Source organism: Mastomys coucha, unplaced genomic scaffold (assembly GCF_008632895.1).
Source record: "Mastomys coucha isolate ucsf_1 unplaced genomic scaffold, UCSF_Mcou_1 pScaffold18, whole genome shotgun sequence".
NCBI classification, from domain to species: Eukaryota; Metazoa; Chordata; class Mammalia; order Rodentia; family Muridae; genus Mastomys; species Mastomys coucha.
The window spans coordinates 14,321,237-14,339,182 of record NW_022196900.1 but is presented as its reverse complement, the minus strand read 5'-3'; the positions used below and the strand labels follow the sequence as shown (position 1 = coordinate 14,339,182).

The following is a 17,946-nucleotide window of genomic DNA, read 5'->3' as shown; positions in this document are numbered from 1 at the left end:
ATGTTGGTCAGACACAGGAAGTGATTTGTAAATCAATTCATCCATCAATCTTCCACTAGGAAATAAGAATAGGGATACTGTTTCTCGATTATTCATTTCTCACCTCAGTATTATGTTATTAACTGCCTGGCACCCAGCAACTGTTCTGGTATCAAGAGGAACCTAAGTAGCCAACAAACAGAGAGATTGTTCTGTCCCTGTAGTGTTCTGTCCCTCCCTGTATGTGACACCACTGCAAGCATTCAGGGTGGCTATTCCCCACATTGCTACTCCACTTGGCATTTCATCCAGCAGAGGTATGAATTTGGGGTAAACTGTTGCCTTTTCTAGCCATTTTCTTTTAAAACCCCAAAGCTCCCAGACCATCTGACCTTTAATGTGTATTAGTGTTTTTGGTGTTTTGTTAAACTGGATACTGCTGCCATCAGCTGTACACCTCTCAGCACCCAGGAAGGTCTGGGCAAAGGGAAGTGCTCTAGAAGCAGGGAGAGAGAATACTTACTTCTCAAGTTGAGTGCCAAGAACAAAAATGGGCATTTAACACATATTGTCTTAAGCCCCGAAACTATTTTGTGAATATGAATTGTGGTGGTTTGAATAAGTTTGACCCCCATAGACTCATATGTTTGAATCCTTGGTATATAGGGAGTGGTATTATTAGGAGGTGTGACCTTATTGGAATAGGTGTGGCCTTGTTGAAGGAAGTATGTCAGTGTGGAGGTGGGCTTTGAGGTCTTAATATTAGCCGGTAAGTGGAACAATGGGGACAAGTCCCCCAGACTAAATTTTAGGTTTTTCTTACTAAGCATCACTGAAAATAGTATATTTTCATGTCTACAGATTTTACATTTTGATTTTCAGTAGCAGCTTAACAAGACTGAAAGAGCTGGAAATCAAAGAGACCGGTGTGCCCTTTTCTATTTCCCAACAGAATATTTCAAATTCAAGTATAGAAGTCATGACTTGTTTGAACCCAAGTCCCTGCCACTCTGTTCCAGTAGGATGATATGTTCCTAGGAGAAGATGTAAAAGGAGGCTGGAGAGGACCACACTGACATCAGAGCACTCACTCCAGTTCCAGGGAATCGGACATGGCCTTCTGACCCCTGCAGGCAGCTACCCACACCTACACATAGATTGAAATGAGGGCTAGGAAATGTGGTACACTTTTAATTCCAGTACTTGTAAGGCACAGGCAGGATAATCTTTCTAAGTTCCAAGCCATCCAGAGCTACATAGTGAGACTCTTGTCTAAATTTCAAAATGAGTGAATGACTAGATGAATGAATAAATGAATGAATGAGTAAATAACAAATGCTGGCCCATATGGAAGAATCACAGGTTGTGGGATAGGGTTGTAAAATAAGCTACACCCACACCCACCCACAACTATGAAGGAGCAAAGCAACTTCATTTCCATGCCCTGGGCTTTCTAGCTGTTTGAGGGTTTTTTTTGTTTTGTTTTGTTTTGTTTTGTTTTGTTTTGTTTTTTTAATAGTATGCTTTAGCCTAGAAAGAATGAGTGTATACTCAAAATATACATTTAAAACAAACTTTAGCAGTTGGGTAGATATGCATATAAAATTCTTTTTCTCTTCTCCATTAAGCCATAGCTCCAAGACAGGATTGACCAAGTTGCCTAGGCTAGCCTCAAACTTGTTATTTACCTTTGGCCTTGAACTTGAGATCCTCCTACCTCATCCTCCTAAGTATTTGGGATTATAGGCCTATCTCACCAGGCCCAGCTCTGGCTTGTTTTTATCAATATACTGACTGGACCTAAAGCACCTTTGCTTTGTGGTTGTGGCATGCCTTGCAGTCTTCATTTCTATGAGTACAATCTCCCGAGTCGTGGGTTTAAGGCTGTAATTTTAAAATCCTTCCGGAGGCTCTTCTAAAACAGTCCCTTTATGCCTACAGGCTTTAAATTCTGATTTAAAAGAGCTAGAAATAAATTTAAGTGATGTATCTGTTTTGTACTTTGCAAAAGGAAATTTAAAATTCAAGTTAATAAAGTACAAGTTATAGCCATAAGTAATCCTAAAGTCGGCATGATCTGCTTTCATGTTCCCAAATCTCAAAATTTTCACTTAATAGCCCCCTATAACATCCTGACTTCTAGCCATCTATAAAGATGTGACACGGTTTCCTATGTCACACTGTCAGAAAGATAAAATACTTCAAAGTATGGGCATGTATAGATATATGCACACATACACATAGTTTTGAGAATATACTCTCTAATGTTTGAGTGTCTGTATCTTTAAAAAAAATATGTATCATGTTAATGTTAGCTCTACTTCTAAGTACTGGGATCTTTGGTCTATTACATACAGTCAGTATTTAATAATAAATGTTTGCTAAATAAAATTTTGGATAAACCTTGGCAAATAGTCTAATACTGAGAATACACCTGGAGGATATAACCTGAACAACATATGGGTAATTCACATACTTTTAAAATACAGAATAAATAACAAAAAAAAAAATTAGTTGGTGTTACTCGGATCAACGTCAAGGCAACCATAGGGATGGTGGGAATTGGATCCAACTTTGTTGCAGACTGGACAATGATTCAGAGTTTTATATATTTAAAAATTGTAAAATTAAAATAAAAACACCAGAGCCCTGAGGGAAATTTGAAATATCTGAGAACAAGAGAAGTTGTTTGTGAGTAAATTTTTAAAAAGATTTAAAAAACAAAAACAAAGAGCTATTAAGTTTAGTCATACTTCTAAAATATGGTTATCAAGGATGCCCCAGCAACAGGCAGCATCAAACGACAATTTTCTCAGTTAAGTTAACCTATGAAAATGAAGGCTATACAAGTTAACAACTTTACAATAAAGTTTACCTGGCTGGTACTGGTAGTTTGGGGCAAAAGCCAGAGGACTTTGAAGTCAGCGTGTACTCAGAGGGCCTTATGTTGTAGCTACATAGTGCTGAGCCTGTTGAAAAAAGGGCACAGGTTAGCTAGTGGACGAGTCTCAACAAAGTCTTCAACTGTTTCTCCTGAACTTTGTAATACTAATGTACATTTGCAATCGTTACAGGTTCTGTAAAAACCAGATTTAATGTATACTATGAATCATTTAAAACACTTTTCTCTGAAATGACCCATAATTTAATGTATTTTAGGCACAAATTTAAATGACTAAAACCTTTATTGACTGTCATGTCAGAGACTCTGCCAGATGACAGAGACATAGACATCACTTACTGTAAGCTTATAAAATGGGCACTAGGACATGCACAGACTAGGAGATACACAAGCTAAGAACACAGGCAGTTGCTAGAAGGCCTGGGATTAATCAGACACCCGACTATTACTACAAACCCCGCACTCCACTGTAGAACTGTCTCTGATTCCTGTATTTTCCATTACTGAAAACTGAATCTACTCCACATAGCAGTGCACAAAGGTGGGACATCACATTTTCCTTATTTAAAAGGCAGGAGCCATTCTCAACTATTAAACCACTGAACAAACCCATAAGCTGGTAAGTGATCTCCAATTTCCAGACAGCTTAGAACAGCTCAAATTCAACTTCTGATTGGCTATAGAGAGGGTTTTCTGATCATATGACTAATATTTGTCTAAATAACACTGAAAAGTCAGAATGACACAGTCCACTGAATTTAGTATGTACTATTTTATTGAGCTGCAGGTTTTCTGATATAGTGACTTCCATACAGGAAGGTTCACTGTACTCCAACAGGAGACACTAGTGTGCAAGCAGCAGGCCGGTGTCACTTTGGTTTTGCAGAGTGCCTACCACATTATACACACATACCGTCCAACTAACTGAAATTCCTACCACATTGCTGTCAGCAAAACACTCCATTATTAATCTAAATAGAAAAGCTTTTGTTGGTACAATGAATGATACCGAGCTCTTATATTGTTCCACCATGAAACAGGCTCAAAATATACTGTGAGGTCAGAGAGGCCAACTCAACATTCGCTTAATTACAGGAAAGGCACTTGATGGTCTCTCAGAGAAACGGAGAGGAAAGTAAAAAATTAAACATCTCTTGGTTTGCTTGGGACAGAACTGGGAGTAAGTTTATTCACTTTTATCTTATCTAATCAATCAAACTAGTTTTGGGAAATTTCTGAAAAACAACAAATCAGAAAATGTCTGAAACCAGCAAACTATCTGTTAAGCATTTAAATATGATGATAGCAATAACATTTCCACCAAAGCATAAAGAGTACATATTTCATGCAAAGATGATGCAAAGCCAATGTTAAAGAAACAGCACTGTCCTCCCAAGGGTTTTCCATTTGTGGTAGACTTAGTAGAGGATTATGTTTTTAAAATGACTTTTAGCTATTCTTTTTCATTTTGATAAAATTTCTTTAAAAGCACATGAACTAATGGTGCGTTGGGTGGTAAAATGTTTGGTAGCTCTAGGTTTGATCCTGAATACTTAAGTGGAGGAAAAAAGTAAAAAATGAATATTAAGTATGTGACTCTCTGGGAAGTATTGTCTATCATGTCTTAAGATATATCCTTAGCAGCTTTGGAAGAAACCTGACACCAACCAAATATTTTAGATTAATCCTAAAAATCCTAAAAAAGTCCTATTGAGAAATATTCACTTAAAAGAAAAAAGGGGGGGGGGAGCTGGTGAGATGGCTCAGTGGTTAAGAGCACTGATTGCTCTTCCAGCGGTCCTAGGTTCAATTCCCAGCAACCACATGGTGGCTTACAACCATGTAATGAGATCTGACGCCCTCTTCTGGTGTGTCTGAAGACAGCTACAGTGTACTCATATACAGTAAATAAATAATTCTTTTTTTAAAAAAAAAAAAAGCAACTATGCCAGCAAGCGCAGAGCACCCAATATGACTATGGCCTTCTTGAGCTAAACTGTCAGCATGACTTTCTGAGACCAAGATGGAATCAATGTGCAAAAAATGAAAGGCACTAACTAAAGTACTTAGTGTTGTGTCCCTGCTGTCAAACACACTGCTTCATCTGAATTCAATGAACACAGTCTCCACCCCTCCAAGCCTTCCCTCCCTTAGAGAAGGAGGTCACCAGGTGCAACAAGGCTCAATTTTATGAATACTTTCCCAGAATAATGCGCAGTGAAAGGATAATAGCTTTATCTCCGATGGTCTTCTGGGACTAAGGCCAGTTCTGACTGGATCCTGTATTACACAGACTGAGGGAAAAAGACCTTCGTAATATGTTAGTGGCAACAATCCATCGTAAGGAACTTTCCACTGCTGCCTGCTCGGAGTTGATGGCTGGAGGAGGCTCAATCAGACCATGGAAAAAGCCTTGCAAGGCAAACATTTCACTGTTGTCAGAGTTTCACGTTGTTCATGAATGCGTTTTCAGTGAACAATTTAAAAACAGCACCTGATACTTGCTTTCTTTACAGCAGTATTATAAACAATGCCTGCCACAAGAGGTTTGCACCCAAGGACTTAGACATACAGGCTATTTAAATGCAAAAGCAGGTTTAAAAAAACACCCACCCTTAATAATGAAAAGTCAAAAACTAAAAACAAAAGCTAATCTAAAGCACACCAGAGGCAATCAATGCAACTCAGGCAGTGTTATTCAAAAGCTATCAAAATGAGCAATCTGAGAAACCTAACTTGGGTATACAAACATTTATCATGGTAAACGCTTGCTCTCACCCCAGCATGTTTAACTTCTATGATATTTCAAATGTCTTAAAATATTCAATTATTTATTCTTTGGTTCAATTTTGGTTATACCAACCCTACAAGGTCTACTCTATTACTACACTCTAGAAGTTACAGATGAGAGAAAGAGAGAAGAGGGAGGGAGGGGGAGAGGGAGAGAGAAAAAAAATTTGTGAGCTGTTTATAAATACAATTCTGTCTCCTTATGCCTTTTTGTGTTATTCATCATAATCATAGCCAGAGAGATATTCTATCAGGGTCCATCACCTACCCTTCCATATAACTTTCAACCCTTGCTGTTAAATGCATCCGCCCTCCTGCTCAAGCAGCACCCCCTGTCAAGTTTTCTCTGACTCACCCACTTACCTTTACATTAAATTACATTACCTCACTATAGAACAGGGCATCTTACTTGGCAATATTTTCAGTCTATCATTTCTATGTTCAAAACATAGGCTTTACGCAAATTGTGACCAGTTTTCTAGTGGATAGGTGAACGTGATCTTAGTGCATGTTCTTAGTCTATCAGATTACAAACAATGTTCATATGCTTTCACCACAGGCTATAAAACCAACTTATAGATATCAAGACATGTTGTAGCGGACATTGTTGGTTATGAAGGACTGTCCTATGTGATGCAGGGGTTTCCCAGCACCCTCAGTTTCTCCCCACTGGATTCCAGTTGCTTCCCCCAAGCCATTGTTGAAGTAACAACCAGAATGTGTCCAAACACTGCTAACCATTGTCAGGCAGCACCACTATAGTACAGGCAACAAAAACCTGAATTACTGGAAACCGAGACTGTATTTTTCGTTTACAGCAATCTTTATAAGCATTAAAATATGAAAAAAAATCTCAAATGTGGGCATGTTTTCACTACTAAAATCAAATTCTATTGCCTTGTGACATCTAATGGATTTAACTTCCATTTTTGTAATTTGGAAAATATTGTGCATTTATAATCTGGCAAAATAAAAATCACTTTTCCAGTTTCAATCTCTGCTAAGTCCTGAAACGTGTGGACATATTTACAATTCCCAAGAAGCATAGAAAGCATACAAAGAAGCATACCTTGTCAGCATGGTAGGTGCTCGGTAAATATTCGCTGAGTGAATGGTTTCTTAATCTACTTATTTTTATTTTATGTACAATGGTGTTCTGCCTGCATGTATACCTGTACGAGGGTGTTGGATTCCTGGAACAGGAGTTACAGAGAGTTGTGAGCTGTTATGTGGGTGCTGGGAATTGAATTCAGGTCTTCTGGAAGAGCAGCCAGTGCTCTTAATCACTGAGCTATCTCTCCAACCCCCTAAAAATATCACCACTTTGTTTGTTTGTTTCTTTTCTGAGACAGGGGTTTTTCTGTATAGCCTTAGCTGTCCTGAAACACTCTCCATAGACCAGGTTGGCCTCAAACTCACAGAGATCCACCTGCCTCTGCCTACTAGGACTGGGATCAAAGACATGTGCCATCACCTCCCAGCTGCTAAGAGAAATTTTAATATCCACATCCAAGACTCCTAGGTCTTGTGAGGACAAGAAGTCTGACCCGACGGACGGCAAGCTTCTTCAGTGTGGGACTAGCATATGTATCTCTGGTGCATACTTGGTCTGAAGGACTTAGTTTACATTTTATTATCAACTATACACTTTCCTTCTAAAAAAGTCAAGTATCCTCATCTTGAAAGCAATTAAATCATTTGCTAGACTAGATCGCTGTGTTCACGTATACACATTATCAAGTCCAGCCTTCTGTGTCACTATGTAAAAACAAAAGTCTATACTAATTGTATGCTTTAAATTATGCTGTTACTGAATGAAGGGGAAGGCATACTGATATAATATTGACTGTAAACTTAACAGCCAACGACAATCAAAGGCTTATTAGTATTCACGAGCAGTGAATTTTATCTAAATGTCATATAATTTGTTAAAGTTTTAATAGCAAACAATAATCATTCTGAAAGCGTCACTCAACACTGCTGTACTCAAAATGTGTCTATGATCCAAACAGCAGGTCATTATTACATCCTCAGAGTTATATGAACTATATTGTAATCAAAGAAGCATTAGTAGTACTTTTTTATAGACTATAATTGAGATGTAAACAAGGAAAAAAGGCATGTGCCACCATCTCTCAGCTGCTAAGGGAAGTTTTAATATCCACACCCAAGACTTCTAGCTCTTGTGAGGACAAGAAGTCTGACCCGACGGACGGCAAGCTTCTTCAGTGTGGGACTAGCATATGTATCTCTGGTGCATACTTGGTGTGAAGGACTTAGTTTACATTTTATTATCAACTATACACTTACTTTACCTTTCTAAAGAATCAAGCCATAGTTCGCTATGTTAGGCAAGACTATATATACACATTCATACAAACATACATATATACACACATATATATGTGTTTACGTAAACACAATATACATATACATATATGACATATCATAAAGCAGAGTAATAAGAATGATAATAAATGTTGCATGTGAAATATTCCCAACAACTGAGAATGCAGGACGCATGGTCCAGGTGTCACTTACAGAAAAGATGTTCACGTCTAAAAACTGCTTGTTAGAACTGAGCTGGAAAACAATGTACAAGTGCATAGATACATCAGGGACAGCACAGAGCAATGAGAAGGGATCGGTGGTAAAGGCAATGCTGAAGCAAAGCTCATGGTTTTAGTCACTAGGACTCAGCTGCTCCAACTGAACAATGGGGCTAGAGAAGGCAGGTTGGCCTGGTGAAGAGGGAAGGGGAGAATTCCATAGCATCTACTGGCATCTCTGTCACTTGTCATGCTTTGCTTGGCTTCAGCCAAAAACCTCACAGAAAACCCAAGCTAGCATCAGAAGGAGGGCAGTTCATTCCTGCTATGACATACATGGTATTTGTACATTCAAAAATCCTAATAAGGACGCTAGAAAAAGAGCGGGGGCAGGACAGATCCCACACACCCTGCTGAAATAAGAGCTCAGGAGGGAGCTCTCACCAGACAGATTCAGTTTTCTCTACAGGGCATAAGGTTGGCAAAGAGAAGGAACAAGAGGGATTAAGAGAAGAAAGGGGACAGATAATCACCTGAAGGGGATGCAGACGAGAGATAAATGAATGAAATGAATTATTTAGAGGTGAATTTTAAAAAAAATAGATTCCCTAGCACTTTTGGTTAGACTGGAGCTAAACAATCTACCTGCTGGTGGCAACACACATGGGTGTGGAACCAAGGATAAAGGATGTAGAGGATGAAAGGTTATTAAGGGCAATAGAGACAGGTAGGAAAATCTGCTCCACACTCTTTGGGAAAACATTGAGGGTATCTACAGTGTGGGTACATGCACTGAGGCCTGGGTATTCAGAGATAAACACAACACGATTCTGGCCCCGGGAAACTCGCACAGGACTGCCAGGACACGATAACAAACACAAAGGTTTAATATGGAGTCCTTACTGGTTTTGGTAACTGCAATTTTTTTAAAGGCTGTTTTTAAACTTTACTCTTACCTAGCATTATATATTTGTGAGAGTCATGTCATATATGAATTATGGACCACAAGAAAATTACATTTACACATTTATTATCTAATTCACATATCAGAGAGTATACTTTACAGGGTTCTAGATGTTTCTGCTGGCTTTTAAAGATCTTCACAATACAGCAGAACCTCCACACAAAAATTTCTTTCCAGACATGTCTTCTAACCTCTCCACCCTAGTCAAGCATAGTCAACAAATGTTTCCCGCAAATACCCAAGGAGACAACCCCTCTTCTTGCCCAGAGGAAACAAAGATTTGAGACACCACTTTACCTAATGATTGTGTTTCTTATAAACACTGATACAGGATCAAAGAGTTTCCTCTTACAAAGATTTTAAATAATGTCTAAAGATAATAAAAGTTCATGTGAATGGGTGATTTTAAGTGCTAGAAAGTAGCTTCAAATGTCACATGAGCTTGAAAATTCTTTGAAAAGAATTTATCTTTTCATCCTGGTAAGAAACATACAAGCTTAGCTTGAATTTTAAATAAGGCATAGAATTAGCATCCTAAAAGAAACTAATACAATATCTTCTTCTTTCAAGAATATTTTTTAAAATTACAATAAAATATACATAATGTGAGTCAGAATGCTCTCTGTGGCTACCCATCTAGTGATGTTCAGTGTAATCACAGTATTTACAAGCAGCACCGCCATCCATTCCTACACCTTCCTCTTGAAAAACTGTAACTCTTTGCACATTAAACAATAACACCTCCCCGCCTCCAATTTTATCCCCTTTCCAGCCCTACCACCAACCAGTCTACGTTCCTACCTTGATGAATTTGCCTACCCTAGGGATTTCAAGTATGTGGATTTTCCAAGTGTTTGTCCTGAGGAGGGCTTATTTCTCTTAGCGTGACATCTTCAGTCCAGCCATGAACAACTGTAGCCTGTGAGTGATTTACTTCTTTCTTCAAGCAAGAGTTTCATCAACTGCATATTAGCACATCTCTTTCTTCATTTGTTTTTTTGAGCCATGAGACACCACGCTCAGCTTAAAATTTTTCTTAATATGTTAACCTGTCCATGGACATTCCAGTTGTTTCTGCCTCCTGACTGCTGAATAACATACAGACCATGGCTGTGCAATCGTTTCTTCTGATCCTGTTTTCAATTCTTCCAAGTGGATACACAGAAGGGGTACTGCTGATTTAAAGGAACCCTGTGTTTCCACAGCAGCCACACTATATTGCATCCCCATCCGCAGGGCCAACAGCTGATTTTTCTGTAAGTCCATCAATACTGTGATCTTCTTTTTAATGGTGGATCTTAAAGGCACAAACACTCATATCCAGTATATTTAAGAGGACGTATTAAAAGGCAGTCCAAGACTAGACTATAAATCTGAGTGCCAGATAAGACATACAGGATTTCTGGGCCATAGAGAAGTGCTGACTGAAGCCTGACTCTCAAGCTAAGCTGGCTGTGGTGTGATCTGGATAGGAAGCACTAAGCAGACAGAAGACTTGCAAATACTTTCTGCTTCAACTCTGTTGATTTTTGTGCCTTCTTGAATAAAAGTTTGAGATTTGTTGATTCTTTTTCTTTTTTGACAAGATTTTGCCATGTAGCCCATGCTAAACTATGTCCATCCTCTGTCCTCAGCATCTAAGTGCTGGGATACAGACGCGCACACACACACACACACACACACGTCACCAGGCCTGGTTGTATAAAACACATAATACAGTTCTACTTTCTTCTTTTGCTTCTTATGCTTCTGGTACAATGTGGTTCAAGAAAGCATTGTGAAATCCAATCCCTGATACCTTTGCCTACATTTTGTTCTAACAGTTTCAACTAAGCTTTTTCATGGGCTTTAATTATTCTCTCCTAGAGATCAGAAAAAAAATTTCATGTATCCCTGAATCATCTTTTACAGAAGGCTTCTCTCTGAACATAATACTGAGGTGTGTAAATGTGAGCTCCAAGGGCCTTTACTTCCTAACAGAGATTCAACTGTGTGCAGACACCAGCAAGAATATAAATTACACTAGACCAAAGAGGGGGTACTAACGCAAGACAGGAGAGAGAACTATTTCGGTGATGATGGTAACAATGAGTTACAGCTCATCAGATCCAGTTTTGTGTTACCAATCTGAAGGACAATATAAGCTCTTTAGAGAAGTCCAGGAATTCTAATTCAGGGATTGCTATTAAAGCAAGTATGGCTAAGTATACCCAAATTTTCCTCTCTTAGAATTTTAATAAAGTTTTGATGCTTGCCAACTAAAGTTCCTGTTGTACCCATCCTCTACTGTGTGGATGTTCTCACTATTATTGATGTTACGTATTAGGAGTCAGGAGCTCACCACATAGTCCGCCCTACCCTGGAATTCATCATCCTTGCCCTCCCCTCTCAAGGGTTGGGAATATAGGCATACATCAACATGCCCAAGTTCTTTATTAATCTTTATACCAACTGGCTCCAAAGCCCAGGGATGCTTGCCACTTGCTAAAACATTTATTAATTAATACTTCTGGAATGCAAAGCTACCAACTCCACTGGCAAAGTCTTAAGGAAGATATGAATAAACCACAGTCAGTATCCCATTCACTTGTAAGGATACTGGCTTAGAAACGAAGCCTGTTAGAGCAAGACACATATCATTTCGCTTCAAGAAATCACATGAGCTGGTCACATAGAAGACAAAGGAATTAACCTTCACTTGGTACTCCTGGAGACACCTCAGGTTCAAGGCACCAAAACTCACATCCAGTATGTTTGGGAGGACACATTGGAAGATAGTTTAAGATTAGACCATAGCTCTGAGTGTCATATAAAACATACAGTCTTCTTCATCTTTTACCACTGATGAGTTCTGAGCAATGGGTCAGTGCTGGCTGAAAACTCCGTGAAAACTGTTTATAGAAGTAATATCTAAGGAACCGATGGGAGACTGGATGTGGAGAGAGTCTAACATTCCACTGACAGAAGGATAATGGGACAGGTGGCAGCTAACACCAACTGTCAGCAACATTTTTACCAGCTAAGGTTTTAAATATTTTTCTTGTATTGATTTGTCACAAGAATCCTAATGAGGTAGGTACAGACACTGTCCTATATGACAGTCGTGGGGCTGAGGCTTGGAGAGGTCAAACAACTGGTTTAGAGTCTCAAGGTTACTAGGTTGAAGAATCAAGAGTTGAATCTAAATAATTTACTACTCGGTACGCATGTCTAAGGAACCATACCCCATACCTAAAACAGGGTATAATAAGTTACAGAGCTGACAACTGTGGCACTGTGCTTAGCAAAGCAAAGATAGGGGTCACACACGGGCACAGAAGCTGAGCTCTTCAGTGCCCATCATGTATTCAGCATTCTTCACACACCCTCACATTTATTTGGATGCAGACACCTGGGCTCAGAAAGCTCTTCTATTTCTTCTTACGGAGCCAGTGACAGAGTCCGAAAAGAAATCCAGATCTTTAGTAGTCCCTGCCTTTTACATTCTCTATATTAAGGGCATGAGGTGGTAGGTCAGGAACATCACCCATCTTCTTCCCTTCAGAGGACCAGCATCCTGTCTGGAAAGATCTGATGCCAGGCTGGGATAGGCCTGGTTATGGCTCCAGGCCTGTTTTAGTCAGCTACATGTTACATGGGGTAAATATCTGAGTCGACAAGTTGTTTAAAGGACCTAGCACCAGCCTTGGATTTAGGTAAGCAGGAAGGCATAAGAAGCCCTTTACACAAAACACAAACATGGAACCTCAGGGAAGTTCAAAACATGGGCCAGAAGGGACATTAGCATGCAGTATTCTACAAAGAGTAATTTTAAAAATGCTCTAAAGAGAACTGCAGTAAACCATGTAGAACTGAGGACAGTGCCTGGAAATAAGAATTTCCAAAGAGCAGAACTGATTTTCAGCAAACTGGATCTGTTGATATTCATTGCTAATCCTAGTCTTTTAACCTCAAAGATCCTGAAAACTATTCTGAGAAAAGGTCATGATGCAACGTTAAATTTAAGAGCAGAACATAAAATTATATGTACACCAGCACACTGAAAAAGAACTGATGGCAGAAATTTGATTATAGTTCTTTACATTCATTTCCTGTAACTTTCACCATTCACTTTACTTATGCATATATTACACTGTTAACTGCAGATTAAACAGACTAACAGGGGAAGGGAAAGAAGAGAGATCATAAGATTTAAACAAAACTTGAAATAAAGGGGAAAACTGAACTTTACATAGAGTATACTAATAATTCTAAGTTATTCTATAGCACACCTGGTCACCAGCAAGCTTAGATTTCACCTGTAATTTCAGCACATACTCGGCTCTAGAGGCTAAGGCAAGAGGATCATCAGTTCATGCAACCAGCTCAGGAAAGATTCTATCTCAAAACAATAAAACCAAAAATATCCAATAGGTTGTATTGAAAGCACCTACAGTGCTTAGTTAAAATATACACATTTGCACATCACAAGGACCTACTCTGAATTTCCCTGTGAATCACCCCACCCTGGGGAAATTCTGTTTTTCTTTCTTTTCAACAAAGGTGTGAAATAATCTCTCTCTGCTTTGTTTTTTAAGACAAGAGGTCTTGCTATGTTGTCTAAATGAGCCTACACTTAGACTGAGCAATCTTTCTGCCTCAGTCTCCTGGGTAGCTGGAATTACAGTCACAGCATTGTACCCAGCAATTCTACAAATTTAATAATCTCCTGAGTTGGTGATCGTATTTTAAACTAGGAAATCTAAAATCACTTCTTTGTTCTCTTTAAGGTTGTTTTACAACATATTTAGTTGGAGGACAAGTGGATACCGAAATGAAAACATATAGCATTTAACTGTGAGCAGAGGAGCCCAGGCAATCAATTTGGACAGTGTAAAATCTCACCATTGATCTCTGCAAACTTCTGGACGTCACTCAAGGTTCTCAGCTCCTGTCGGGGACACGCCGCTACACACAGTGCTATAGACTTGATCCTCCTGTTTATCAAGTCCAGATTGCATGGGTCCAAAAAGAACACATACCTAAAGCATGGAAAAAAGAATCAAGATATTATTTTGCAAAATACATATGGGTTCACTGCATACTCAACCAAGCCCCAAAACAAAGGACAGACTCCACTGAATCACACAATCGCCATTCCTCAAATAGAACCATCAGTGAAAGGTTTGAAAACAATGATTTAAAATGCTTACAAAAGAGAATGGAGAAATTGAAAGAATTAATAGTTTTCACAATTTCTTTTTCTAATATTTACACTTTATAATGTGCAGGTTTTATCATCAGAAATCAACATTTTCTTGCTTTGTTAAACTTGTACCAAATACTATTAGAATATCCCAATGTTGTGATTTAACATGCATTACAGTTGCCATGGAAACCACAAAACTTTGGTTAATGGCTATTATTATCAAAATGGAAATAAGTATATTAATGAACATACACTGATATGAATGGAAATTTGAATGAAAACTACAAAAATATACAGCAACATCACAGCCCTCTAAAATGTGCTTCCTTTTCAGGGTTCTCGCTTTCTAAAAATAACACAGGTTACATTTTAATTGGAATATCCACAGTCTATCTCCTATGTATTTTGAAAATCTCATGGCAGATATATAAAAATAATTCATAAATTCTAAATTATATCCTAGGTATTTTCATACAGTAATATTTTTTAAAGGCAAAGCTTAGGTGGAAATCACAGCATTTAACAAACAGAATCAAAGAAAAGATAAAGACCGCTGGTATGTATTATAACCTGTCCAAGAGAAAATTGATGCCCACACATCCTCTAACAAGACAGAGACTAGTGCTTCACACCATGGAGGGAGCACAGGGAGAAATGTCTTATTTGGCACAAAGTTCTTTAACCACAGCCCTGGTACATTTTTTCCTGAGTCCATGGCAAATTTTACAATGTCAATGTCCTTTCCCACAAACCACCTAAACCTACACTCCACATACAACTAAGCAGAAGAATGAGATCATTACTTTCCTCAGCCTTTGGCTATAATCTAATGAAGAAACAGGACTAGGCACGAGATCTAAAAAGCAAAAGAATAAAGTCAATGCACAGGTGAAGGAGGCACTATGTGAGAATAGCAGAGTGGGGGAAACAGTGCAGAAGGTACCAGACAGGCCCTCACAGATGGAGCAAGAACACTACACAGACGTGCAGCCAGAAGACCATCCAGGGGCTCAGCAGGAAGGAGAAGCGCAAGCTGCACTACAAATCTACAAGCTCTTAGAGACTCTAAAATCACTAGTGTTCCAAAAAGATAAAAGGAACACAAAGAAGCCAGATGTGGTTTGGAAGCAGGGCTCATGGCTGAAAACAAGGAGGTAGTTAGTACAGGCAGGCACAAAGAGAACGAGTTCTGGGAACCCTTGGCTGGAACAAGCAACTTCTCACTAATTCTCCCTCCATCTGTCCCATGCATGTGACTCAGCGTGTCTGTTCCTAGGACCACAGACAATGGACTGCACAAAGCCAGATTCTGGGCAAGGAACGTTCAGGGTCTGCAGGAGGGTGTATCAACTAGCAGTGCCAGCACAGGCAATAGAAAGTAGCATCTATGATATCAGTAATGAATATAGCCAGTGTTTACTGAATGCTCATGTGCCAGACACTCTAGAAAACTCTATGCCCATATTAGTTCCACACAATAGTGTGGTGCATTTCTGTGAAGGCAGTGGAATGTGGGTTGAGGAGTCACTCAATACACAGTTCTTAATGATCAACGATGCCCTAAGAAGTATCTGGAGAAATGGCGTGACAGGAGGAATCAGACTTAGAGACAAGTGAAGGAAGGCAGAGGCTGCCAGGCCTCCCAGCTGGGATGAGGCTCTAAGAATGAGGACCTCCTGAGAATAGCTAGCTTGTCTGTTGTCCTGCTTCTGTGTCTCCCAATGCTAAAACTGCCCTAGCTGTATTTTTACAGTCCTAGCTTATCCTCTGAAACACTGTAGTAGTTTGTACATGTGAGTAGATAGCAATCTTGTATTGTGCCTTAGTTATACCAACCTGAACCTGTGTTCTGTTTTTTGGGGTTTGTTTTGTTTTGTTTTGGGGAGTTGTTTTTTTTTGTTTTTTGTTTTTGTTTTTAACCTGCTGTGGCCTCTCAGGTAGCTGAGATCACAGGTATGCACTCCCCTCAGCTTCTAGGCCTCCCTACAACACTTCTTTGGCCTAACTTAAGAAAAACATCTTTCCTTGTTCGCCTCAGTTTCCGTATTTTAAGCATTATATACCATTTACTCTTTAGTCTTCTTTAAGGTCACTGCTGGTACACACGTAACAGACAGCATGTACATGATAGTTCTTATTGGTTTCACACAGAAAACACCTGACTTTTACAAAGCCTGCATTTGATAGTTAGCCACTCCACTCAACTTGGCCTGGGAAAGCCACAAAATAAGACTACAATACTAAGATTTACTTTTCATTTGGGAGAAAAATCTTCGTAGATACCATTAGGTCAAGAGGCTCGGTAAGATAAGCAGCCCTCAGAGCAGGTGAGGCAAAAACCAGAAATGGGTTAAGAAGGTGAGTAGAATCCTACAATGTATCTTTAGCACTATCAAACCAATAGTGCTGATTATAGCATAAGAGCGTGGTTTCTGAAGACCTATCAAATAACCAAAATACAATTTTAAATAGCATTTTCAGAAATGTATGCTAATGACACATGCTTAGCATGCACACATACCCTAGTTCCAACCTAAGAACATATTAGATCCAATTCACACATACACACTATGAAGAGCTCCTTACAGGCCCTAGGTTCTAACAATGCTAATGTCTTTTGGAATGATGGAAGGCTTGCTCTCCCTTTGACAGTGAAAGACGCTATCAACTCTATTTACAAATTAGGCTAGCATCAGCGGGTGGGCCTCCAGTAGTTTCCCAGTTTCCCTTTAACAGTTTTAGTTCATGTGGATTCAGCTACCTGTGGCTAGGGAACAGCCACAAAGTCAGGGAATAGCAAATGGAAATCTTCATAAATAGACAATATATACATTGGATCATTTTTATTATAGTTATTGGTATGACTACTCTCATGGTTGGTTAGTATCAGTTTCTTACTGTATCTGATTTGTTAATTAAACTTTCTTCTAGGTATGTACTCATAGGAGAAAAAAAAGGTATGCAAAATAGTACAATAAAATACAAAAAAAAGGTACAATCCACAGCTCCAAAGAACTGCACTGCATGTTGGAATGCTTTCCATGAAGATAAGGGGAACTCATCTGCAGTTAACCGACAGCTAAAAAAAGAGTATTTTTTCAGAGACAAGGGATAAGAAGTAACAAAATACTATCTATCTGTCTCAAAGCCCATCCTACTTCCACTGTCACCAGGCTGTGTCAGGAATAAGGATGAGGTACAGGAATGTTGTAGAAGCTCAAATCTATTAATAACTTAGAAACAGCTTTGTTTAAGTTTCACATCCGTCATAGTACCTAGAATGAATAAAATACCACCCGTGAGAATGGGGGAAAGGCGAAAAACAATGAGAAGCATACTTCAGAAACTGAACAGCCTGGGCACCTGCAGGCACTGGCACACACGGTATGCACACGGCATGCTCGGGTGGGTGGCTCAGAAAAGACATTGGCAAAGGGAATTGCCAAACACCCAGGTGAGCTCTGAACTTAAAAGTGTGATGGGGCTGGAGAGATGGCTCAGCTGTTAAAGGCCAGGCTCAAAGCAAACAAGGGCAATGGGGACAGGAGACAAACCACAGAGTACTCAGGCTGTT

The 17,946-nt window shown here is 39.2% G+C and overlaps 1 protein-coding gene across 6 annotated transcripts in view; it reads right to left on the bottom strand.

Annotated features, from left to right (window-relative positions):
- Nucleotides 1-17,946, bottom strand: part of Slc44a1 (solute carrier family 44 member 1) — a 197,111-nt gene that overhangs the window by 102,769 nt on the left and 76,396 nt on the right. For all 6 annotated transcript variants that reach the window (XM_031377416.1, XM_031377415.1, XM_031377413.1 and 3 more), the window contains exons 4-5: nucleotides 14,069-14,205; nucleotides 2,855-2,948 (exon numbers count right to left, since the gene is read on the bottom strand). In XM_031377416.1, coding sequence (XP_031233276.1) covers nucleotides 2,855-2,948; nucleotides 14,069-14,205 — 231 coding nt within the window. The remainder of the gene's footprint in view (nucleotides 1-2,854; nucleotides 2,949-14,068; nucleotides 14,206-17,946) is intronic.